Below are 25,637 nucleotides of genomic sequence, written 5' to 3'. Positions count from 1 at the left end.
CTCCCATCCCTCACTATGCCCACTGTCCCGGTGACCAGACGGAGAAAAATTCTCATGCAGGGAAAGGCACCTGGCAACTGGGAGCAATATGCAAAGTAGCAAGAGTAATTACTCTCTTGAAGTAATGTGGGGAATAAGGGCTTGGAAACAGGTAGGAGACAATGCTGGTGCAAGTGTTGTTCCCTGAAGATAGCTACTGATGAAACAGATGTTCACACTGTGAACTGAGGAAATCCACGTCAGCTACTTAAAACAAGCAACACACAGTCTTTCATTCATAAATATTGATACAGAATCATGCATCACCAAACATTTGAGAAAACTAATATAGAAAAAAGGTCAAGATAAATAGAAAATTGACCATGGATAAGAGATAATTCAAGAGATGAAAGAAATCTTTTTAAAAAATGTAACAAATATTATCAGACAGATTAATAAACATCTGTAAAATAACATCATGCTATATAAAGAAAAGCAAAAATTAAGGACATTAGAAAATTTTAAAGATAAATTCTGAAGCAAAAACTCAGTGGCTAAAGCAAATAATAAAACTGACCCTGAAAAGCCAGTTTCGTGATCTCTAAGATAAAGGTAAGAGAATATCCCAGAATTGAGAACAAAAGTCAACCTGTAGATATATATTCAGAAGGCCAAATGTGTGTCTAACAAAAGTTCCAGAACACAGAGAAGTCAAAGAAGGAAAAAATAAAGAAGAAAATTTCCCTAAATTAAAGAAATACAGAATCTTTAGGATGAAAGGAACTCTCTAGAAGTATCCTGGTAAAATTTCCAAACTTTAAGAAAATACCAAAGCTTCCACAGAGGGAGATAGAAGACAAAACACAGTTATCATCTACAAAGTAACACAGGTATATTACAATCAGGCTTCTCATCAGTAAAACTAAACACTAGGAGAAATGGAATAATTCAAAGTTTTGAGGGAAAAAAATTGGAATCCAAATTCTATACCCAGCCAAACCAATCAAGTATGAATATATTTTTGACTATTCCAGAATTCAGAATGTTTATAGCTCATGCACTATTTATAAAAAAAAATTACTCAAGAATTAGTAATTACTCAATTACTAATACAGCAAATTGAATAGAAACCCAAGAAAGACAGTAACATGAGATATAAGAAACATGGCAGCTGAATCTAATTCAGGAAATCACAAAGGAAGCTACAGAGAAAAAAGAATTCACTAGATAGTGATATAACTCTCTGGGTGGCAAAGTCTTAATAATACAGAATATTTTCTGTGTCCAAACATATTGGTTATAGAATAATATTTACATAATTTTAATATTATCAATTTTCTTTCCTGGTTTTCCAACTTTTAAGTCTCAAGTTTAGACAAAGTACTTATACCTCGATTGTGTTAGAGGACAAACTATGAATGTGATAACAATGAAAAATAATGTCACAAAAATTGCAAAGTAGTACAGCAAGAGAGGTAGAACAAGAGTAACAACAAGAAAGTCCTCAGCTTTCACTGCAGGGATGAACTGATACTGACTGAAGTTGAACAAACACGAAATGGAAGCTTTTTATTATTTCCTTAAAGCAAAAAAAAAGGGCAAGCAGACGAACAAGAGGAACAATATTATGAAGACATGAGATGTGAATGAGGAAGGGTGTATGAAGACATGAGATGTGAATGAGGAAGGGTGTAGGTAGGAGGTACAACAAGGACACAGAACTCCTTATCTTTCATAGCAGGGAATCAATGAACTGATAAACAAGAAAACGTGAAATACATTAAAAGTTAAAATAGTACTTCCTAGACGAATTTCCAACAGATACTTTTTAAACAGCAGTTACCTCTAAGGAATGAAACTGAGGATGAGAAAGGAGGATACTTTCTTACTTTGTAGCTTTTTTTAATGAGTTTTGCTGATTTCTTTTTTTTTAACCTTATTCAGACATTACTGCTACAATTTTTGAAGGGGGACTATGTAGATGACACATTGCTAAGTAAAAAAAGCACGCTATAGAGCGAATATATAACAATGATGGACTGGGGAGAAGAGAACTTAATTTTTTATTATACTTCCTTTTTAAACAGCAAATGTAGTCTTGGTTGCACTGTCTTCTGACACCACACCTACTGACAGTGGATGAATGATGGATACCCAAAAGAGATTTCTTGTGTAAAACACTTAGCAGGAGAAAGCCAATCTGAAAGCAGTAATAAATGCTTATAGCGTTTTTTTTTTTTTTTTTAAGTTCAATTCTCAAATCTGGTAAGGGGAAATGATCCCATTCTATATGCTCAGCCTCCCTTTCATTTCAAATTATTTATGAGATCACCAGTAAATATTTTAGAAAATAAGTAAATAGCAAGAAACAAAAGTAGACCTTAGAAGCATTCTACTGAGGCCCACCCATCCCCAGTATTTTCAAAAGCACTACAATTGTTTAAAATACCTCCAATCCCAGGCGAATAGCGGCTTCTGTAAAGCTTCGTCTCTCCCTCTCAAAATTCTTTTTCTGCTCTTTAAAAAGAGACCATTCTTCTTTGAGGCGTTCCTTTTCTTCCAACAAATAACAGTCTCGTAACAGTGAAGTGGTATCATCATCACATGCAGTAGCGAGCTGCTGCTATTAAAATTTAAAACATAGTAAGTTCCTGAGGGACCTTGCAACACTCCAACGAGTTGAAATGAAAGCAAGGGAAGGCCGGTCAAACTTCAGGGCAGGAATAGAAATTATTAAGAATCAAAAAGTCAAATGAGAATTCTCATTTCCCGAAAGCTACTACCCCAACTAGCAAAGTATGGACTATTTAAGGAGTGGTACACAATGTGTCTGTCAGCAGGGAACACAGACTAGAAAACTGTCAAATACCAGGGCCTTATGAAATAAAGGAATACAAATCTGGTAAGGTTCAGCACAATTCTGGCTTTTCATGGAGAACAGCTTTAAAAGGTAATTCATATTCACCTGTAAAAGCTGTTGCTGAGTTTTAATCATTTCTTTACACTGCTGAATTTCTAACTCGAGTTTTTCAGTTTCTTGTTCATGGTCTTGTCGTGAGATTACATCTTCATCATTAAAACCTTCCAGGTGTACCTTTGAAACTAAGACAAAATCAGTAAGTTGACACAGGTCTTATAGCCACCACTTAGTTTACAGTGTTTTGCACATATCTTTAAAACAAGGGCTCTCAGAACTTTTATCTTTCTAGAATTTTACAGGTTTTCTAAAAAGTAGTTATATCCTTTGACTTTTTAAAATTTCATAAGCTATAACAAAATTAAATTTATATTATTTTAACATTATAAAAAATGTTTAAGAAGCAAAGCAACTACAGGAGTTCATGACAATTACACATTTGTGCAATTTTAAGACTAAATGATATGCTTAAAAACAGAGCTCTATTGCCAACAATTTGTAATCCATATTTATTCAAGATTATGTCCTAATTAAAAACAGACAAAATGGCCATATTCAGAGAAGAGAAAAATAAAATCATGTTTTTTGTTGACACTGCTTCAAAGATCAATGAAGTGTTACAAATCTTGGTCTCAAGTATTAAATTCAACAAATACGAAGTCCAAACATACTTGCTTTTTGCTAATAAACAGCATTGACTCCAATGAACAAAATCTCGTGTATATTCATTTTGGTGCTGTAATAATAATTTTGCTGATTGCTCTTTACTAATACTTAACACAATGGCACTGAGTTCATATTCTGACAATTTAAATTTTTCTTTAAATAGGCTTCATTTACTGAGCAGAAATCTTCATTTTCCTAGTTTAAAAGCATTCAAACTTTACCAAGTAGAAAATATTAAGAATATATTCATCAATGTAGAGCTATGTATAAGGATAATAGTTAAGTGAGAAAAGCACACTGAAGAAAAATATAGGTAATATTCAATTTTTAAAATAAAAAAAAAATAAGTATCTTTCAAATCCATACAGGAAAGTATAGAAAACTATGCACCAAACTGTTAAGTGTTATATGTATGGAATGCAGACCAGGATATTCTACTTTATATACTTCCAAATTAATATTTTGCATTAAACATCTATTATTTTAAAAATAAATTTAAGTGAATTACTAGGAACATAGTAACCTGCAAGCATCTAGAAGTAAGCAAAAGGTTCCTATCAATACTATGATAAATACTTCTTGATTTTTGAGAGTCAGTAAAAGAGACTCAGTTTTCTCTTTTTGGGGGGGAACAGGTGGTGTTTGGTTACATGAATAAGATCTTTAGTGGTGATTTCTGAGATTTTGGTGCACCCATCACCCAAGCAGTGTACACTATACCCAATGTGTAGTCTTTTATCCCGACTCAGTTATCTTAGTTTGATTGTACACTGCATCCAGAGCAGATGGATCCATGATGTCCTCTTTTCAAACATTCACTCTGAGACCAAAGTGTATTTTTCTCAGTGAGGTTCAAACCTCACATCTAAATGTATGTAAAATCTCGGCTGTGCACTGTGGCTCACACCTGTAATCCAGACACTCTGGGGAGGCCAATGCAGGTGAATCACTTGAGGCCAGGAGTTCGAGATAAGCCTGGCCAACACAGCAAAACCCCATCTCTACTAAAAACACACCAAAAAATTAGCTGGCTGTGATGTGCGCCTATAGTCCTAGCTGCTCAGGAGGCTGAGGCAGGAGGAATAACTTGAACCTGGGAGGCGGAGGTTACAGTGAGCCGAGATGGCACCACTACACTCCAGCCTGGGTGACCGAGCAAGGTTCTGTCTCAAAAAGTAAAATAAAATAAAATAAAATAAAATGAAAAAATAAATGTATGCAAAATCTTGCTTTCAAACCACCAAACTGAAGTATAGTACTTTAGCTCTAAGCCTATAATGTGGCTTTCTAAGTGACTAAAAATCAACACCTTACCAAATGTCACAACTCACTTTACATGCATAGAAGCAGTGGTTACCTTGGTTATCAAGTTTTTCTACATGACTTTTCAAAATTCTCCACTGTTTTCTGATGCTGTTTGTAAGCTGCTCTCTCACAGTTTCACAGGAAAGGTCCCACATACTCTCTCTGCTTAGTTCCCCGGCATCTTCTTCAACATCAGAAATAACCTACAAGCAGAGAGAGATGAAGAGGAAAGGCTAATACCTTACAATGGCTTTAGATGCTCAGGCAAGTAGTCTTCAGTGTGATTACCAGAGGGAGCCACATCAAAATCATTTCTGTGCTGTGTCTTATGCATATATGACCCAGTATTCAAATGTCTTGAAAAAAAAAAGAGACTCCTAAATTCAGCTCTCTCTAAACCTGAATTTGAATCCAAATACAGTTAATGACAAGAGTCATGAAGCTGTCTGAGAAGGAGATATCACTATCTGTCTAATGTGTTGGATGTTTTCACGTTATTTAACCCTCAGCTCATTACAATGTGGGAAAACTGAGGCTTAGAGAAGCAGCATTACAACTAAGAGGCAGAACTGATATTTGACATTAGATCAACTTGTTTCTAAGCCTAGGCTGCTTAAAGAAATGCACTTGTGAAATAATCTCTGAAGTATTTAATAAAAGCAACTGTTAATTCTATTCTCCTCATATACTTTTTTATACAACTGGAGATACTTTTCTTTGTATTCCGCCAAAATATGAAATCATAAAGAAGTAGCACACTTTACTGATATATGATCATACAGAATCAAAGCAGGATAAAGAACATGGGAAAACAATACTAAAATGGATATATGTCATAATAACCCACATCTACATTAAGTAGTTCTAATTTGTCATTAATATTCAGGAAGGTAGAGAGATATACTTCACTAATTTGAACAATAAAAATCTTGCTGAGGAAAAAAGGAAGATAAAAGATGAAAAGAAAGAAGGGCTGATTCGACTGCTCGCACATGGAGATCAGCAGGATGAGGGAGCAACTGAGTCTGAAGAACTCTATCAGTAGTTGAGGTCAGCAACGGGCTAGCAGAGGTCAGGGTCTCTGAGGTGGAGCAGACAGGGGAATGGCCCAGGATCCAGCTCATGGTGATTCTAGCCCCTGCCAATCCTCAAAAGCGACTTGCCAGTTAACTCTTCCAAGGAAGCACAACTTCTCTTCTGAACATTTTAAAGCCTATTAGAATACTACCAATCTGTTAGAAAAATTATTGGCCGGGTGGGATGGCTCACGCCTGTATGTAATCCCAGCACTTTGGGAGGCACAGGTGGGTGGATCACGAGGTCAAGAGATTGAGACCATCCTGGCCAACATGGTGAAACCCTGTCTCTACTAAAAATACAAAAATTAGCTGGGCGTGGTGGTGCATGCCTGTACTTCCAGCTACTCAGGAGGCTGAGGCAGGGGAATCACTTGAACCCGGGAGGCGGAGGTTGCAGTGAGCTGAGATGTCACCACAGCACTCCAGCCTGGTGACAGAACGAGACTCCATCTCAAAAAGAAAAGAAAAATGAATAATTATTGCACATTTCTCAGATTGAACAGAACTCTGTAACCACAAAATGAAAATAAAAAATTCGGCTGGGCACAGTGGCTCACGCCTGTAATCCCAACACTCTGTGAGGCCAAGGTGGGATGACTGTTTAAGCCCAGGAGTTCGAGACCAGCCTGGGCAACAAGACCCTGCCTCTAAAAAACCAAAAAACAAAACAACAAATTCATTTTACCTGAATTTTCGGTATATGTTTTACAAGTAAGTAGGTCAAATAATAAATGAAACGTGGATGCTACCTAGGCATTCCAACATTACATCTTATTTCTCTTGCTATAATGCTTCAAAAATCTTTCCCAGAGAAAAGGGAGCTAGAAAAATGGATCTTTTAAAACTAGAATATATATTTAAGAGATCATTGTTCGTCCACTTAAACATGTGAATTATGAAGAATTATACAGGATACTACCCACTGGCTGAGTAATGGGGGTGAGGAGGGTTTAATCACTGAAGAAAGATCTCCCTGACTTACCACATACTTTTGCTAACTGAAATCTGGTGATGAGACATTAAGGATGGACCAAAAACTGAAGATGCTGCAGTAGTAACGGACACTGTGCTAACTTTGAAGAAGTATTAGTGAATGTTAAGAACTGACTAGAAGTGACAGAGTTTGAGATAAAAGGTTAACTACATATAAGAGGTCAAGCAGGCCTCAAAATGGAGAATGTAAAAGATATTCGGGAATTCGAGACCAGCCTGACCGACATGGAGAAACCCCGTCTCTACAAAAAATACAAAATTGGCCGTGCATGGTGGTGCATGCCTGTAATCCCAGCTACTCTGGAGGCTGAGGCAGAAGAATCGCTCGAACCCGAGAGGCGGAGATTGCAGTGAGGTGAGATGGTGCCACTGCACTCCAGCCTGGGCAACAAGAGCAAAACTCCGTCTCAAAAAGGCCAGATGCAGTGAGTGGCTCATGCCTGTAATCCTAGCACTTTGGGAGGCTGACGCGGGTGGATCACGAGGTCAGGAGATTGAGACCATCCTGGCTAACATGGTAAAATCCTGTCTCTACTAAAATACAAAAAAAAAAAAAAAAATTAGCAGGGCATGGTGGCGGCTGCCTATAGTCCCAGTTACTCAGGAGGTTGAGGCAGGGGAATCACTTGAACTCGAGAGGCGGAGGTTGCAGCGAGCCGAGATTGTGCCACTGCACTCCAGCCTGGCAACAGAGCAAGACTCCGTCTCTCAAAAAAAATAAGTAAATAAAAATATTTAGGTAATATTTTTTAAAAAAATGTTAAGGAGAAAAAAAGGTAAGTGCTGGGATGGGCTTATCAGCTGGACTGATCTGTGATACCACAAAATAAATAATCCTCAAATACAGGTTTAAAAAACAAGTTCTGGTATCTTGCTGTTAACTAGCATTTTCCATCAACATTATTTTCAGATTTTTATCACTAATGTGAACTTGCTGAAACCTACGATTTTAATTTATATGTAAAGCAATTAAGTAAAATGAACTTTTCACCATTATGTGATTTTTTTTTCAGACCTCTGCATATATTACTCCCATTCTCTGGAATGCTTTCTCCATGTTTTTTTTAAACTTCAAAAATACTTATTTTCTAAGAAGCAGTGAAAATGTCACTTTCTCTGTGATGCCTTGATTGCCATAACTATTCTGTTCTGCACATTGTACCACCTTATTACAGCACCTAACACATGTAACAATCACTTCTCCACGTCTGTCTCTCCCAAAAAGAGCTTCTTGAGGGAAAAAGTCAAAATCTTTTTAGCCTTTCCTTTCCAGAGACTAGAACATAAAGAACACTCAATAAATTTATAAACTATTTGGTTCCCAAAGTTAACAAAAGTTTCACTCTGTGAAAAGTAGAGTACATAATACTAAAACAATTGAAAGCATATTTGACATAGTGGTTATGATCGTGAGCTTTGGACTGAGAAACTTGGATTCAAATCCTAGCACTGTCATGTGTGATACTGGGCTACTAAGAATTATGCCTTAGTTTCCTTATCTATAAAATGGGGATATTTATAGTATCTAAATCATCAAATTATAATATATGAAATAATCTCATATGTTATGAGGAATATTATAAAATGAGACAATGCTTATAAAGCACTTCTTACAGTGCTTGACATGTATTAATTCCCCTGAAAATCATCTCCAGCATTTTTCAGGGAATGTCTGAAAACATACAGGAACAGTCTTTTCAGTTGTCACAGTAACTGAAAGTAGCATAGCAGTGAGTGTCCTATTCAAAATACCAATAGTGTCCCCATTGAGAACGCCTACCACGTGTTTTAATTATTCTTACTAGCAATCTGAAGACTATATTAGAGAAGAAAGAGCCACTTACAGTTCCTGTACTATCATCTACTCTTTCTCTAGGTTTCTTCTTTTGGGGAGAAAGAAGAGAAATCATTTCCTTTTTCATTTGTTGAAGAACCTTCTTAAGTTCTGCATTTTCCATTAGGATTTGTTTCTGACGATATTCATAATCATTCAAGAGAATTTTATACATTTCATCTTCATTCCTGAGAAAGAAACTGTCAGTATGAAAATGCAGGATAGAAGGAAGTCTGATTACATTTATCAATTTAAACTGGACTTCACCTGGCTTCAGTTTTACCAGTCCTCCAGGAGCCTCTTTTTCCATCAGCTCTCCCGACATAATTCAAAATGTCCATAGCTACAAACATGAACACATAAAATTAATTCTTACCATACATGCTTAAGCGTCTAAAACTCTAATGCACTCTATACACATAAGTGGTGAAAGTGAACCTGGTATATAGGTTAGGATTTGGGCTTAAACAGCCTAATTTTCGAGTTTCTAGTTCCACCACTTGTAAGCAATGAGATCTCAGCACGTTATTTAACTGCCAAGCCTGTTTCTTCTTGGACACTGGGAATAACAAAAGTATCTACCAAAGAGTTGTTGAGAAGACAAAGAAATAACTATTAAAGCACCCAACACGGTAGAGTGAACACAGTATCTGGCGCACAGTAAGTACTTAATAAATGTTACTTTATCATTATTAATTTCATTATCAGGGTTGGCGGATAATGGCCCACAGGCTAGCTGCCTGATTTTGTAAATAAAGCTTTATGGGAACACAGCCACATCTACTTGTTTATATGCTGCATATGGCTACTTTTCCTTTACAATGGCAGAGATAAGTAGGTGCAACAAATAAGTTGTAGATCCCATAAAGCTGAAAATGTTTACTATATGGATCTATACAGAAAAAGTTTGCCATGCCCTGTTAACATTAACATCATTATTTTCATCAAAGGAGCCAGAGCCCCTGATAGTAGTAATATCTTCTGCTGCAGGTGGACATAGAAACATTTGGCATAAGAACGAAATAAGATTAAATTATTGTAATCTTAGAGTTAATAAAATCATTATGAAACTGTCACTTCCGATTGGACCAGGAAACAGCCAGACCCCTATAATGGAAGAGCTCTGTTTCCAGAACTAAATCCTTAATGAACTTCTCTGTGTTACATTTTATACTTTCAGCATTTCATCCTGCTTTTTAATTTTTTTTCCTTCATGAATGAACATGAGGCTAAACTTAAAAACCAATGATTCTCCAAATGAGTAAGATTAACTCAGGATACCTAAAGATTTCCAATCTGAACTGCACATTACTGAATCTTCATTTCTATTTTTCAACAATTTAAAAAATAAAGTATTCAGACACCTCCAACAGCTCTGCCGCAGAATGACAGTGATGTAGTCAACACTAAACTGCTTGCTGACAGCAGGCAGAGTCTACCACATGACAGCCTGAAACGTACGCTCATTGCCTGTTTTTCAAATCTAAGGTAAGACAGTTTAGGGGTGTCATGGTATAATGTATGTTAGAGGACTACCTATAGTCACTTGGAAACTACTCTTCAATAAATAAATACACACACTTCTTGTGCCTCGCATTTATACCAGGCCAGCAAAACTGTATTGTAAAGCTCTACTTCTGTGTTTCTTTGCTTTTTAATTTACACTATCTACTTGAAATTATCCACAGATTGGATGAAATGGCTTAAAGTTTTGAAAAAGACTACTATTAGGCAAAAAGTATACCTTAGACACACACACACGCCTAACTTTTATAGTCCACCCTTTTGACTAGCTGCTCCAAAAATGTACAGCTAAACTTATTTAAAGGAACTCAAACTGACATGAACGATTTGGTCTGATGAAAAATTTTATGAGGTTTACTCTAAAATACTTCTTTTGATACTCGGAAACTGACACTGATTTTTAATATTATCAGTTCTTTGCTATGGAAAATTAGAATGTCCTCTGGCTTAGTTTTCCTCTATGGATTAATTCTACACTGGTCATGTTAAAAAATACATGCAATTAAATAAAGCAAGGCAAAATGACTTATTTTCCACTAACCAGTTGTCTAAATTTTTTTATATAAACAAACACCACCGAAAATCAATTGTATAAAGCATGAAAATAACATTTCATGAGTTACTGTTTTCAATCCTTTTACAATTATTTCTAAGCATAGTATTAGCTTATTTATTCTCTTAGCTGATCTTTGCCAGCTGTTTACCTATTTTCTTATCTTTCTTGTTCATAACAAGTTGATGTAGACGTTCCTTCAGTTTATTATATTCACGCTCTTTTCTCTTCATATCATGATTATACTGAGTAGCTCGACTTGCAATGATATTTTGCAATTTTTGTACCTGAAAAAGGCATTTGCTATTATAAGCCCAGTTACAATTCACAAATTCGAAAGAGAAAAATCCTAAAATTCATCTTCCCATATAGGTTTTAAAATCCTAGGATGATTCTTCCTTATTTGTAACCAGTAAAAACCACTTTTTAAAATATTATATGAATCACATAAAGTTTTTTTAATTCTGAAATTTCCAGAAGTGCTAATTTTCTAAATTATCTCCTATACCTTTTACCTTACATATAGACTCTGATCATTTAAAAACCAGATATTCTTATGGAAGTATTAAAATGATTAAAACTTCATCTGAGATAAACAGAATTCACCTGATCATTTTTAGTGACCTTGTTGTATTACTGACTTACAATCACTTATACTTTTTATTAATCTGTGACAAAGTGAATTAAGCCTGTGACACATGGCAGCAGGTAAGCAGGCTCGTTTTTCTAATTAAAAACAATTCTCAAATACGAGTAAGTCCAAACAGCAGAATAATCCAGTCCAAATATTTGCTGAGTATCTACTATGTGCCAGACACTGCTGTTCAAAATTTAGATCTATATAGTTTCTCAGGCAGCTCCTGATAGAGTATGTCCTATTCTTTTACAAAGCCATTTGCAATCCCCGCTAGGGATTAACATGATTAACTTAATCCCTACCGAAGATGAACTGTATTCAAACCGTTTAAATGTAATCAACAGATCTAGTCAAAATTGTCTGTGAACTCAAGGAAACATGTATAAGCAACCTTACAGTTTAAATACTAATTACCTACTTACTAAATATACTACTAAATAAACAAATATGGTAAAACAAATCTATCTAAACCACTCCAGGGCTCTTTAAAGAAATACACTCCTCAGAAGTCTTTAATTATAGTTAAAACAACATACAAAATACTGAAACTAAGTATTATATTTTTATAGTTATTACATGGTCGGGTTCATACTTTAGAGCAATAAAAACATAATGGTTTCTTCCTACACAAATTAAAAAATAATATTTTGAAATGCATTAGTGCTATAGGTCCAAGTAACCACTAAAGTAGAAATTAGAATTCTGCTAAATAACCACTAAAGCAGAAATTAGAATTGTATCTTTTGTGTCAGAAATTAGATTTTTAATGTGAACTGCTTCTGTGCCCATTTAATGAAGAAGCTGCTTGACTAGATGAACAATGTCAATATTTAAGACAGTGCATGCAAGAAGGGACACCTCAGCTATCACATACAGGTACAGCAGAGAATAAAAGATCTGCATCTAAAGCACTCTTGTGCCTAAGAAAAAGTGACAGTGAACATGAGTCCAGGAAGGGCAGTCCAGGACACTGGCTGTTACCAGCTATGAACTAATATCTAAGCCAAATGGATCCACTGGGGGCAGGGGCTGTGGTGGAGAGGGTTCCTGACCTTCCAGTTAAATACTATACACAAAGGTCTACCATATCAATTTGGGGAAAGATGAATAAATGGTTCTTTCTTTTTTCAAGTAAAGTGGCTCTTATGGTCATCTCATATTACAAAGAAAACAAAAATTCACTTAAACTTCATCTGCAATTACTGACAACTCACCTCATCTTTCTCATTCTTTAGTAGCTGATGCAAATTCCTGTTCTTACATTGTAACTGTCTGTCTCTTTCCTGAAGCCCAATCATTTCCCTCCTGGAGGTTTCCAATTGTTCCTAAAACATTTATATGCAATTTTGCTTAAAATTAATAAAGGATTTAGAATAACTGAATCCTTAAAAGATCAGTAACAAGTAGTTATACATCCTAGTGTTTATTAGTCAAAATCAAATGTTAGTGGCACATGAAGTGTTTATTTAAAGGAATTATTACAAAGCACACTATAAAATTATAACATTTAAACTTACACATCAAATTTTAATTTACATATCCAATTTTGTACATATATACAAAAGTGCTTCAAAATGGATCCCTGGAAAGAGCATCACTCCATGATGCTGCCCCTGAATATTTTTAAAGTTTATTTTTAATACTTTTTAACACTTCTGTATACCACACTTTTGAAGATCTCCTCAAGTACAGCAATGTCATCATCCTTCGAGAGTATACTTGGCTTTGAAAAAGAAGCAAAAGTGATTTGGAGCTAAGTCTGAAGAAAAAGATGGGTGACCAAGCAAAGTGGCAACACGTCAAGTCACAGAAATGGGACTTCTGTGTGACACCACTTCTCCCTGCAAGTGGTAAAGTCTCTGAAGGTACTTCCCAGAGAGGAATGGCAGCAAAGCCAGAATTAGTATGAAACAAGATGCTCCTTTTCAACTTATCGCATCTGAGGAACTGTGCCGAGTTCTGCATGAGGCCACCCATATGGAATATTTTTAAAATTGTACTAATATTTTTATAAAATTCAAAAGCCAATCAAATTATGTCATAACCGACCATAAATAATAACTTGCACAATTTCTGTAAGAATAGATCTCAAGAAGATACAGAAAATGTAGGAGTATAACCTGGATAACCCTAAGGTTGTCAATTTTTGGCACCCTTGTTTTTTGAATGTGTAAAACTTACTACTAGGGTAGATCAGTTGGCATGACATAACTTACAGGCACTAGGCCAGGTGATATGTAGCATATATGTCAAATCAGAAATTCACTCAGCATGATTATCAACACTTTACCTGAACTCAGCATCACCCCTGAACATCTGCACACACCCCTCCTTCCTTCTTAGTGAATCATATCGCCATCCTCAGTAACTCAAGGCAGAGACCTGAATGGGGTCTTGAATCCATGACCCCTAGTCTCCAAATTCAATTTTTCATAAAATCCTACCCATTCTACTTCCTAAGTGTTCGTCAGATCTCAATCTTACTTACTATCCCCATTAGCACTACCTTAGTTCAAGTCCAAAACCTCAGCAAAGGGTCACTAACAGGCATCCTTATCACCAGGGCTTTCTGAGCCCCCTAACTCCATCCCAAATACAAGTCTGCAATTCCCCTATAATTTCTTTACCCCACTGCCAAAATATTTACACATTGTCTTCCTCCTGTTTACAACTCCTCAGTGCTTCCCTGTTTTTGTACAATTCCTTTTACATCATCTGGAGATGAGGCTCCAGCCTTACCTCATACCACTCTTCATACCATCACATACCCATAGCAGCCCCAACAGAGATATTTGTGGTTCCTCTAAAGTGCAGTGATCTCTTATGCTGCTACACATTTACACAAGTCATATACTCTGCCTAGAATGACATTTCCAAACACTAGCAAATTTCTACTCATTCTTCCAATCTCAGATCAGGTGTTACCTCTCCGTGAAGCCTTCCCTTGCTTCCTACCCCAAGAACAATTAATGAAGCAAACAGTTATGTTTCAATATGTCTCCTTTCCCTGGACTGCAATCTCCTCGTGACCTAGGACTGGGGTTTCACTCATCTTTGAAACTCAGTGCCTAGCACATACTCAATAAATTTTGTTCAACAGGTTGGATTAATCATATGCTAGATCTAGAAACCTTTCCAGATAGATTGGCAACTTTCACCATTGAATACACATTTCTGTCCATAGTTGACCCAAAATAACAAGATTCTGGCCCAGGTCAAATCGCATATTAGAAGACATCCTGAACAAACAGTCTCTGCTCTGAGTAGTCCTAATAAATGGGAACACTCCTTGAAGGAAAGGCTCAATAGCCTCAGATCACCAACATATCATAATGATTTACTAGCTACTTGTAAGACATGTGGCCAAGGGTTACAACTCTGGATCAGCCCAATCCTTAATAAGACCTTGCATAGGTCTCTCTGATCTGGATTAAAGTAACATCCATAACTCATAAACTTTCCATAAGCCTGGGGGGCACCAACTACCCTCTCCAATCTACCACAGTTCCCCAGTCAGCCAAGACACATAGCTGGATCATCTCTATCCCTTAGTAAGATGCATAAAAGTCTAAAAACATTATTAAGAGAAAACATACTTTTATCATTGTGTATGAACCAAGAAGACAACATAAGACAGCATTATCAATGACAGGCTGGTAGGCACAGGTTCTCATAAAGAGCAAAGATGTCTCTAAACCAGTCCCCAAGAGTTTCTAGTGTTCCCATGTAGGCCAATTCTATGCCACATCATTACAGCACATTTCCTGCAAGGGGATTTTAAAATATTCTATAGACAGGTCCTATTATTCCCTCACAGAGCTCAAAGATTCAAGATTCTTAGTGGGTTTTTTTTTATTGTTTTCTTGGATGGCGTGGGGTGGGGGAGGATGTACACAAAGAAAAATAAAGAAAAGTAAACGGGCATGGACCAACAGATGAAAAACTAAAAGGAAGCTGATCATCTGACAGTATGCAAATGCAAAGGCTTTGATTTTCACAAATAACAAAACCCAATATAGAATTGTATATTTAGGAAAAAATTGACTTGGATTGATTTATATTACATCCTTAATAATATACAACTATAAGTCCCGACCACCCCATGATTTTGAACACCTTGTTCCCTTCTCCTTGGACAAACATTTTAAAAATAAAAATGAAAACATAAAAGGAAGAAAAAGAAAGAAATCAAAACAGAAACCAGCATCAAATATTCTACATTTTAAAGTTAGTAGGTTCAATGGTCCTGTGAAAAATACTTCCTTTTTTTTAAGAGAAAAGCAAGTTTACTAAAGCATTTTTCTATAGTCTTTTCCAGAGACCCAGGGCTTCTAAGAGAAGTTATCTAGTCTGCTCTAATTACTGAGCCTTAGCTCATTTGGCATCATAGATGCCTCAATAATATTTTTCTTGGAATTAACTTGTGCAGCCTCTTACAATAAGACTTTTAAATGAAGCATATACTTTCTTAACCAAGATTGGATGGGGCGACAGAATTGTTATTTTATTTTCCCAGAGCATAAATATTTCCTAATCTAACTTTTTACAGATTCAGCAAGTCATTAAACAGCTCAAAAAATTAATGCCTTCAATATACTGTAGGTATTAGGAAGCAGATGTGTGTAAATTTTAAGTTCACTTTTACTTACCTGTTTAAAAAGAAAACCCTAAAGCTTAAGAAAACCCGGAAATATTTAATAAAGTCAGTAAAAATTTATAGTACTCAATTATATAATTATGGCATTAAAATACAGATCTGCGATTTCTACCTTAAGTTTTGAGTAGCAGCTCTGTAGATGGTCCATATCACTTCCCAGCTTCAAATTCTGTGTCTCCACATTTTCCTGAGCTAGAAGGTTCTTCCGCTGAAGCACAAGCAGCTCATTCATACAATTTAAAACAGCTACTATATTTAACTCTCTCTTTGTCTCTTTACCTTTGGATTCTTCATATAATGAAGGAAAACCAAAAGTAGTCAATTCCTGGTAGGAGAAAATGTTTTCTTAAAGTTGGTTACAGTTGAGGACACTGGTCAGAGGATACAAACTTTCAGTTAGATAGGAAGAATAAGTTCAATAGATCTATTGTACAACACGGTGACCTCAGCTAATAACTACGTACTATATTCCTGAAATTGCTGAGCGAGTAAATTCTCACCACAAAAAATGATATAAGTATGTGAGGTATGCACACTGAGCCATTTCACAACGTGTATTCTGAAACATGTTGAACATGACAAATATATACACTTTTTGTCAAAAATTAAAAATAAATGTGAATTATTTTAAAAGGTTGGTTACTGGACAACTTAATTAAAAAAAATCAAAAGATAGAAATCTTTTCTTAGAAAAATAGAAAACTATCTTGAAATAGTTAAGAAAATGGTCAATATCCCAAAGGACAAAGAGTTAAGAGGACAGGGATCTTTTAGCCTCTGCTATAAATCTGTGACATGGAGCAAGGCACATGGGTTTCTGCATCCATAAAGTGATGGCTGGACTCTCAGTAGAGGAGCCCCTGGGACAATGAGGAGGCGAAGCGGCTCCAAACAAAAAAGTTAGACTTGCTATCTCTAGATGAGATAATCACCAAGGTTCTCTGAAAATCTAAGTCTCAGGGGCACTACATAACAACAAACTTGTGTTTGACAAATGTTTTTCTCATAATTTTGATACATTCTATTATATAACATGATTTATGCTATTGTTTTTTACAAAAACATGTTACCTGATCAAGATATGAAATACTCTGTTCAATATTATCTTCTGTGCAGAAGGCACTGAAAAAACTGTGCACATTTTTTGATAAAGGTATTGAAGAACATAGCACTTGCTGTGAGTATAAACTTGATGGAGACATCTTTGTTTCTGAGGTATATTGAGAGATAGTTTTGCTTTCTGAAAGAATAAAAGGCACTTATATAAATAATTTAGAAAAACGTATGTAAAGGTAACATAATCTCTATTACTAAAGACTTTGAATTACATATATACACATAAATATAGATATAATTATAATATATACATATATATTTTAAGGTATTTTCAAATTAGGGCAAAGCCTCTTTATGAAAATGATATACCTTTTTTTTTCCAAAAAAGATACAAATACAGTGGTGTTCTCACTAGACATGAAAATAAGTATTTTATAACCATTTGTCTCTCTTTAGTCACATCTTCAACACCTGCAGTAATTATTTTATATTTTCATTGAAAAATTCACCTTTACAGTTTCTGCTTTAGTTTACAATTATTTAGACTTAATTACCTGAAGACAGACCTGGATCTGTAACAGTCATCCAATCTCCCATAGCAATCTCTAGAGCCAGGATACCTGAGGAACTAGTTCAGCAGTTAAACATTTAGTTCACCTGCTGTCACTCTTCTATGTAGGCATCTCCTTAAAAAGCAGATTATAGAATAATAGCATCTAATTTAAAATATGAAAGCCAATATAAACCCAATGCTTAAGAATTAGTTGTATGTGCTTCAGAACAGAAGGATTTTGCAATATCTATTCCCATGCACAGATACAGAACATGGTGTGTGTGTGTATATACATAAAAATATAATTAATATGTAAGGATCAAGGTTAAAGGCTTCCCAAGTTCTACTGAGGTATTCATATTACTTTATATACAAGATACATGGTACATGATTTGACTCAACATACATCTAAGGTATAGCATTGTACTAAGTAATATTTCCATATTATATCCTCTAAAATAAAATACAATTACTCATATAGATGAGAAGATGAAAAACTTCTTCTTGGCCAGCATTTTCATTTTTGTTTGTTTTTACCAACTACATTGGCAAAACTTGTAAATTACAATTCCCAGTGTTGGCAAAGATGTAGAGAAATGAAACTTCCATATACTCTCTCTAGATTATAGCAATTTACACAACTACCAAGAAAGCTGACAATATGTATCGTCTTAAAATATATTTTGATCCAGAAAATCTACTTCTAAAATATTATCCTAATAAAATGATGTATACAAAGATTAATCTAAAATTTGTTATTTACAATATCAAAAAACCAAAAATAATGTGTTTATGTTTCCATAGAAGAATGAGTAAATAAACAATATGTTTATACAGCATTTAAACATAACTGTGTGGAATTAGGATGGCTAACAAACAGCCAAAACTACAAATGAATGGTATGGACTAAGTATAAGACACCTTTTCTGTTTTCATTTATGTTTTCACTTTTTTATAGAGACAATGGAAGAGATAAATATTTCTCCATCATAAGAAAAACAATTCAAATGAAATTGTAAGTGGAAACTGGCAATTGATTTCAAGGTCAGGGGGAAGAGGAGGAAGGGTGAAGACTGCAGGCAGCCTGGGGAACACATGTCAATACTGTGGACAGCTGCTTCTCGGCTACAATAAATTGTGGTCAAGGGGAAAGTGGTTGTGTTGATCTTTGATGTTTTTATGAGATACTGGAACTCTGGATTTTTATGTGAAGTCTCCCAATTTTAAACTGTTAGTAGCTAATTAAAAAAAAAACTCTATGTATTAAGTTATCCTGTGGGAAAGAGGAGTGGCTAGAGAGGGAAATCAGTGAGGCTTCTGGCGTGCCAAAACTTTTTACATCTTGATCTGAGATGTGGTTACACTGGTATACACAAGTTCAGTTCATCAACTTGTACACTTAAGATCTGTGCACCTGACTGTAAGTTATACCTCAAACAACAGCACCATGTAATAAGTCAAATAAAATGTGTCTTTAGGCCAGATCTGGACTGTGGATCAAGAGTTCACAACCATTGTTCTGAATATTTAAGACTGTGGTAAAATATTCAAAATATAGTGTTAAATGAAAATTTAGGCTGGCTGCAGTGGCTCATGCCTGTAATCACAGCACTTTGGGCGGCTGAGGTGGGTGGATCACTTGAGGTCAGGAGTTTGAGACCAGTCTGGCCAACATGGTGAAACCCCCGTCTCTACTGAAAATACAAAACTTAGCCGGCATGGTGGCATGTGTCTGTAAACCCAGCTACTCAAGAGGCTGAGGCAGAAGAATCCCTTGAACCCGGGAGACAGAGGTTACACTGAGCTGAGATCGTGCCACTGCACTCCAGCCTGGGCGACAGAGTGAGACTCCATCTCAAAAAGAAAAAAGAAATTTATATTCATCCAATAAATACTAATTGAGCTCCTACTATGTGCTACTACATTTTCCTAGGCACAGGGGAGGCCATGTTCTCAAGAAGTGAAGTTCATATTCTGATGGAGGTAGAAATAAATACTAAACAAATGAGCAACAACTTAACAGAGTGATAACTAAAAAGAAAATAAAACATGGTAATATGAGAGAGTATTAAGGTAGGGAGAATCTAGATCAGTGAGAAAACCTCCACTGAAACGGTGACATCTGAAGTGAAACCTAAATGATACGGAGTCAGCCACAAGAAAATCAATGACCAGAGCAGCCCAGGTAAAGGAAACAGCAGATACAAAGACGTACGATGGATATTAATGTGTTAACGATGAAAAACAGAGAGAAGGCCAGTATATTTGAAGCACAGTAAGCAAGGCTACAGCGTAGGAAGTTGGATTTCCTCTAAACTGCAATGAAAATCTATTGATGTGCTTCTTGTAGGTAGGAAAGTAGCATGTTTTCTTTTATGCTTTAAGAAAGATTACTGTGGCTACTCTGTGAGTAGACTATAGGCAGACAATTGTAGAAGCTGGAAGAAATCAGGAGGCTACTACAATAGTTCAGGCAAGACGACCAGTGTTAAACTACAGTTCTAACAGTAGAAGCAGAAAACAGGCAGATGAATTAGGGATGTGTTCTGGAGACAGAACCTTCAGGACTCAAAGACAGATTGAAATGTGGGCAAAAAAGAAATCAAGGATGATTTCTAAGTTGTAGAGAAGCACATAATATATACTAAGACAGATGACGTTATGTGTCATATTACATGTTATGATGTTACACACACACACACACACACAGGTGGTAATTCAGTCTGGCAATGGTCTTTTGCCACTTTTCTACTCATGTGCTTGGTAAGGAAGGGCACCTTGAACTATTTTGTTCTTCCCACTGTCCTTAAATGGGTATTAGCAACAGGATGAGAAGGATAAAAACTGTACCAACTAAGAAAGACACTGATTTTACTTCTGGCTTTCTGAGATAATCACTATAAGTTAAACAGAATCCAAGGGACAATAAACCTATTCTAATAGAACTCTGCTTTGGGTAAATTCCTTAACCTCTCTGAGCCATAGTTCCTTCACAGATAAATTACCATAACAATAAGGCATACCTCCTAAGTTTCCCAAGAGATAAGGTATAATGTACTTATCCCAAGAGATAAGTCATAAAGTATTAGCACACTGCTTGGCATAGAAGACACACATAAGCTAATATTAATCATCATCATCATCATCTAGACACAGGGCTATTTGGTATAAATGACAGGCTTCTAAAACCTGTAACAAAATGCACCGCTGCTCTTAATAAAGGTTGAACACATATTCTTAAATGATCTAGAGACAGTTATCTTTATAAAAACACAGTAGGCAGTAAGCTAATTTCATAATCAACTGGTTGGGGGGAAAAAACAAGGTCAGAAGAAAACAGTAATAGGCACCTTTCCAATTTCTTTGTGTTCTTGTTAAGGTATTTGTAAGTAAGACAATAGTGCCTTAAGTGCCTTTTCTCCTCATACAGAAAGAACACCAAAATGTGTCTATTATATATCCATTCTTTAAAACTGTAAATTAAGTCAGTTATTCTCTCTGTGAATTTAGCTCTCCTATGTCTATAGATTAGACAGTGAATTGTTCCCTGCCCTATTAATACCAACAAACTTTGTAAAATGTTTACAATGAAAACCGAAACCCCATTTTGAAGTCCTATGAAACAAAAAACTTAACTAACAGTATATGATTTCACACAATCTAAAAGTTTCCATGAATGCTCTTCTGCTCAATGATGTACCAATTACATGCTAGGAGACTTGTGATAAAAGAAAAGTTACCCGACCAGTTTTTCTAAGAAAGGGGACTTACAACTCTCTATCAATACATACCCTAAAACTAAGCAGTGAATTTAAGTATATCAGCTCAAATACAGCTAAAACTGCCTTGCTGAAGGTTGCAAAGCATTTTTTATGAAGATGTTAAGCTAAGTCAATGTTAATTTCAAAAGCAAAAGAAAAAGGTAACAGAACCATATCTGTTTTGCATAAATATAACACCATCACAAGCCCATTTCAATTTGAAAGCATCAAATGCAACCAGGAAGGACTCCATTACGAAGTTAGGGCAGGAACACACGTTCATATTATAGATTAATCAAATAATAGTAAGCCATTATATAGTGGACACGATTATTCCTCACAACTGGAGTAAGAACAAACTTAGTTATTCTAGCACTGTCACCATAGTTACCTTAGGAGAAAAAAGTAAGCAGTGATTCATGTTTTAGTTCAAGTAATTTGTAACCTAAAATTCTCTCTATCTATTAATATGATTGGTTAGAGTATGTGAAAGGCAAGTAAGTCTTGGGACCCCAAAATCACTAAGCCAAAGGGAAAAGTCAAGCTGGGAACTGCATCAGGCAAAACTGCCTCCCATTTTATTCCTAAATAAAATAGCTACAAAGATTAAAAAGCTACATTTGTACAAAATTCCTTGTGGGCCTCAAGATTTTTACCCTAAAACAGTTCTGTTGGATTTCACTCTTGCAGTGTAAATCGATAGCTTATCTTCCAACGTGTGGGACAAAGGACAGAACTCAAAGTTATCCCTCTGCTTACCTGAGACAAATGCACATCTGATTGCTTCCTATGCCCTATTATTTACATAAAAATGCAGATTCAATGAACCAGACTAAGGCCTAAGTGGCTATTCCTCTACTTCCCTCTCACATGTAAATTGCGTATTCAGTGAAAGGCTGATCAAAGACCCAAAAGAATGCAACCTTTCATCTCATCTACCTGGGTCCTGGAAGCCCCCACCCCCCTTTCCCTTCACTTCAAGTTGTCCCGCCTTTCCAGACTGAACCAATTAATGTACATCTTACACATACTGACTGATGTCTCATGTCTCCCTAAAATGTATAAAACCAAGCTGTGCCCCAACCACCTTGGACACATGTTGTCAGGTCCTCCTGAGGCTGTGTCACAGATGTGTCTTTAACCTTGGCAAAATAAACTTTCTAAATTGAGACCTGTCTCAGATACAGCTACCCAAATTCCGAGATGGATCAAATTCATGAGTGAATTTTATGAGCAAAACTTGAAGATTAAATAATTTAAATATCTTGTAAAAGGCATTTCATTCATTTAAGATTGTCAGGGAACAATCTTGAAATACATCAAAGCAACAGTATAAAGTAATCCATAAATAAGAGACATAGTTTTGTTCATTAGTGGTAGGTAACAGGTATATAGCCATCTAATAAACTTCCTTGTTCAAAGTACTTCTCAACATAGATTCCAATCAATGTCTTTATACTGTAATAGAAAATCTTATAATAATTTTAGTAAAAGCATTACCTTACTACTTTTGCAGTAGTAAGTACTTTTTAAGTATTAGTACTCTGTCTTCCCTATATGTCACTATGGGTTGCAAAGTACCAATGCCATACACTTCAGGTATAAAATAAGAAAGGGAACTCTGGTCTTTTCTGGGTAAAATCATGCAGAGCTTAAATCTATCCTTCCTCATGTCCAAGTGTTTTTTCTCTTTTGCTTTCTGTATTATAGATAGGAACTAGTGCTCAGAGAGATCAACAGGTTTGCCCAAGGTCACATTTCTAATTGGTAGTGAAGCCAGGAAACAAATCTGATTTCAAAACTCTGTGCTCTTTTGCTTTTTTTTTTTTTTTTGAAACGGAGTCTCGCTCTGTCGCCCAGGCTGGAGTACAGTGGCGCAATCTCAGCTCACTGCTACCTCCGCCTCCCGGGTTCAAGCAGTTCTCCTGCCTCAGCCTTCTGAGCAGGTGGGATTACAGGCAGATGCCTAGCTAATTTTTGTATTTTTAGTAGAGATGGTGTTTCACCATGTTGGCCAGGCTGGTCTTGAACTCCTGACTTCAAGTCATCTGCCCGCCTCGGCCTTCCAAAGTGCTGGGATTATAGGCGTGAGCCACCACGCCCAGTCAACTCTGTGCTCTTTTCATTCTATCACTATTCAACCTTTCAACTTTGTACACACAAATCTCTATCGTGCATGCACATCCAACTGAAAACAGAATATAATCAAAATGATTTCCACTGTTTCTTTAAAGACTGTGTTCTTATAATCCACTTTAAATGAGTCCATTCAGAGCATACAATTCTCACTGGAACTCACATACTAATTAAGTTGAGGCACACCTGTAAAATTGGTCTCTGCTTGGACACAAACAATAGCTTTGTTCTTGTTTATACTTCTCTATCGTAAATATTAACACAATATTGAAACTAACTTTATAGACCTTTAGCAAAAACATCTTGTTTTTTCTGGTTAATCACATCTGTTTTTTCCATCAGTAAAGTTCCTTGGCTAGCTCATCTTTTTCCTTCTACCCCAAAGACGAAGAGGTTCTCAATACACAACAATACCTTGTAGAACTCTGGGTAAGCAGTCTCTAGGATGGGTCTCAGTTATTTCTGCCACCTGGTGGACACGCCCTTGGGTTATTCTGTTCCTTGAGTATGGGCTAGATTTACTGACTAGCTTCCGACAAACAGAATATAGCAGAAGTGAAGGGATTTCACTTTCAAAATTAGGTTATAAAAAGGCTGTGGCTTCCATTTAAGGTTGTTTTTTTACTTGTTGCCCTCTTAGATCCCTCTTCCTGGGGAAAACAAGCCATCACGTTGTAAGCAACTCTATGAGAGGTCCGTGTGGCAAGGAACTGATGTCTGAGGTCGGCAGGACCTGAGGCCTGCCAAAAGCCATAGAGGTGAGTTTAGAACTAGATTTTACCTCAGTCAAACCCTGAGATGACTGCAGCCCTGCCCAACACCTTGACAGCCTAGTCAGACACCCTGAGCCAGAGCACCCAGCTAAGCTGTGCTCAGATTCCTGACTCATCTGTTCTAAGCTGGCTGTTAAAGCTGCTAAATTTTGGAGTAATTTGTTATGAAGCAATAGATAACTCATACAAGTTTTTAAGTATGTACATTAAATATATATAAATTTCTTGAGAAATTTCAGAGTCCCTTCTAAAACTTAAACCATAATTTACTGAAATATAACTAAAAATGATGCCATACACTACAAATGCCACTGATCAGGTTTTTAACAATGGTATCATCCAGTATTACAATTAATCATTCTATATTATTATGGTTAGATGCCTTCCCGACTAGTTTATGAACTTCTAGAGGGCAGGGAATGTCTGCATCTTTGTAGCCAACAGTACCTGAAACACAGCAGGTGCTCGGTAAATGTTTACAATATGAACCGAGTCCCACTTGCGGCACACTCACTTCGGCCTCTGTGCCTCCACCTGTGCTTTCTTCTTGCACGTATCTCAAAACTAATGCTTTTGCAAAACAGTGCACAACCGCCGTCCCCGTCACATAACCTTCTCCAACTACTCCAGCCCACAAAGCTCAATCTCTAAGCCCTCCATATACTTACTGGTTTGTTTCATCTTTTCCAGCCACACTCTCAAGTACCACACATTTTACATTTCTGTATCCCCTCCCTCCCACTAAGCTTAAAGGATGGCATAATCAATGAATACTCAAATAACTGATAACAAATTAACATGTTCGTTCTGGCACGTGGAGGTGGAGAAAGGAAAAGAGCAATAGAAAAGTAGCAAAAGAAGAGTCAATCCTTTAGAGAAAAAAATTACTCTCAATTCCCATTTGTCTTGTTCTCTTCACCCCCAAATCTCTGCAACTACAAACTGAAAGAGAGCTCTGCAGAAACACAGTATTCTGATTACAAGATTTCCCTCACAAAGTACGCTACTTTAAGTGTTCTTTTCAAGCTCGCTTGAAATTCAAACTTGAGAAGGTGCAATTGCCTACCTACTCAGAATTCTAAAACAATTTCAGTTGACAGAAAATAATAGCTTTCCATTATAGAGGGACATGGTAACTTTACACCATCTGGGCTTCTAAATATTGCACAGAATTTTTCACAATAGAGCTAACTGAAGTCTTTGCTAAAATCTCA

General features: G+C 36.2%; 1 protein-coding gene across 18 annotated transcripts in view; it reads right to left on the bottom strand.

The window, feature by feature from the left end:
* The window catches only part of SSX2IP (SSX family member 2 interacting protein), a 47,160-nt gene that overhangs the window by 9,496 nt on the left and 12,027 nt on the right, over positions 1–25,637 (bottom strand). For 7 of the 18 annotated variants that reach the window (XM_054478345.2, XM_054478423.2, XM_054478416.2 and 4 more), the window contains 10 exons: positions 17,755–17,886; positions 17,215–17,384; positions 16,257–16,469; positions 12,702–12,812; positions 11,002–11,137; positions 9,041–9,116; positions 8,784–8,961; positions 4,920–5,070; positions 2,945–3,081; positions 2,429–2,602 (listed from right to left, as the gene is read on the bottom strand). In XM_054478345.2, coding sequence (XP_054334320.1) covers positions 2,429–2,602; positions 2,945–3,081; positions 4,920–5,070; positions 8,784–8,961; positions 9,041–9,116; positions 11,002–11,137; positions 12,702–12,812; positions 16,257–16,469; positions 17,215–17,384; positions 17,755–17,797 — 1,389 coding nt within the window. In that variant the 5' untranslated portion in view covers positions 17,798–17,886. Of the gene's footprint in view, positions 1–1,670; positions 2,180–2,428; positions 2,603–2,944; positions 3,082–4,919; positions 5,071–8,783; positions 8,962–9,040; positions 9,117–11,001; positions 11,138–12,701; positions 12,813–16,256; positions 16,470–17,214; positions 17,385–17,754; positions 17,887–25,637 lie in introns of those variants that run through there. The other 11 variants (XM_054478384.2, XM_054478365.2, XM_054478439.2 and 8 more) reach the window with 4 other exon arrangements.

Source organism: Pongo pygmaeus, chromosome 1, assembly GCF_028885625.2.
Source record: "Pongo pygmaeus isolate AG05252 chromosome 1, NHGRI_mPonPyg2-v2.0_pri, whole genome shotgun sequence".
Classification (NCBI taxonomy): domain Eukaryota; kingdom Metazoa; phylum Chordata; class Mammalia; order Primates; family Hominidae; genus Pongo; species Pongo pygmaeus.
Note: the sequence above shows the minus strand (reverse complement) of the source record. Positions and strands in the feature narration are given on the sequence as shown.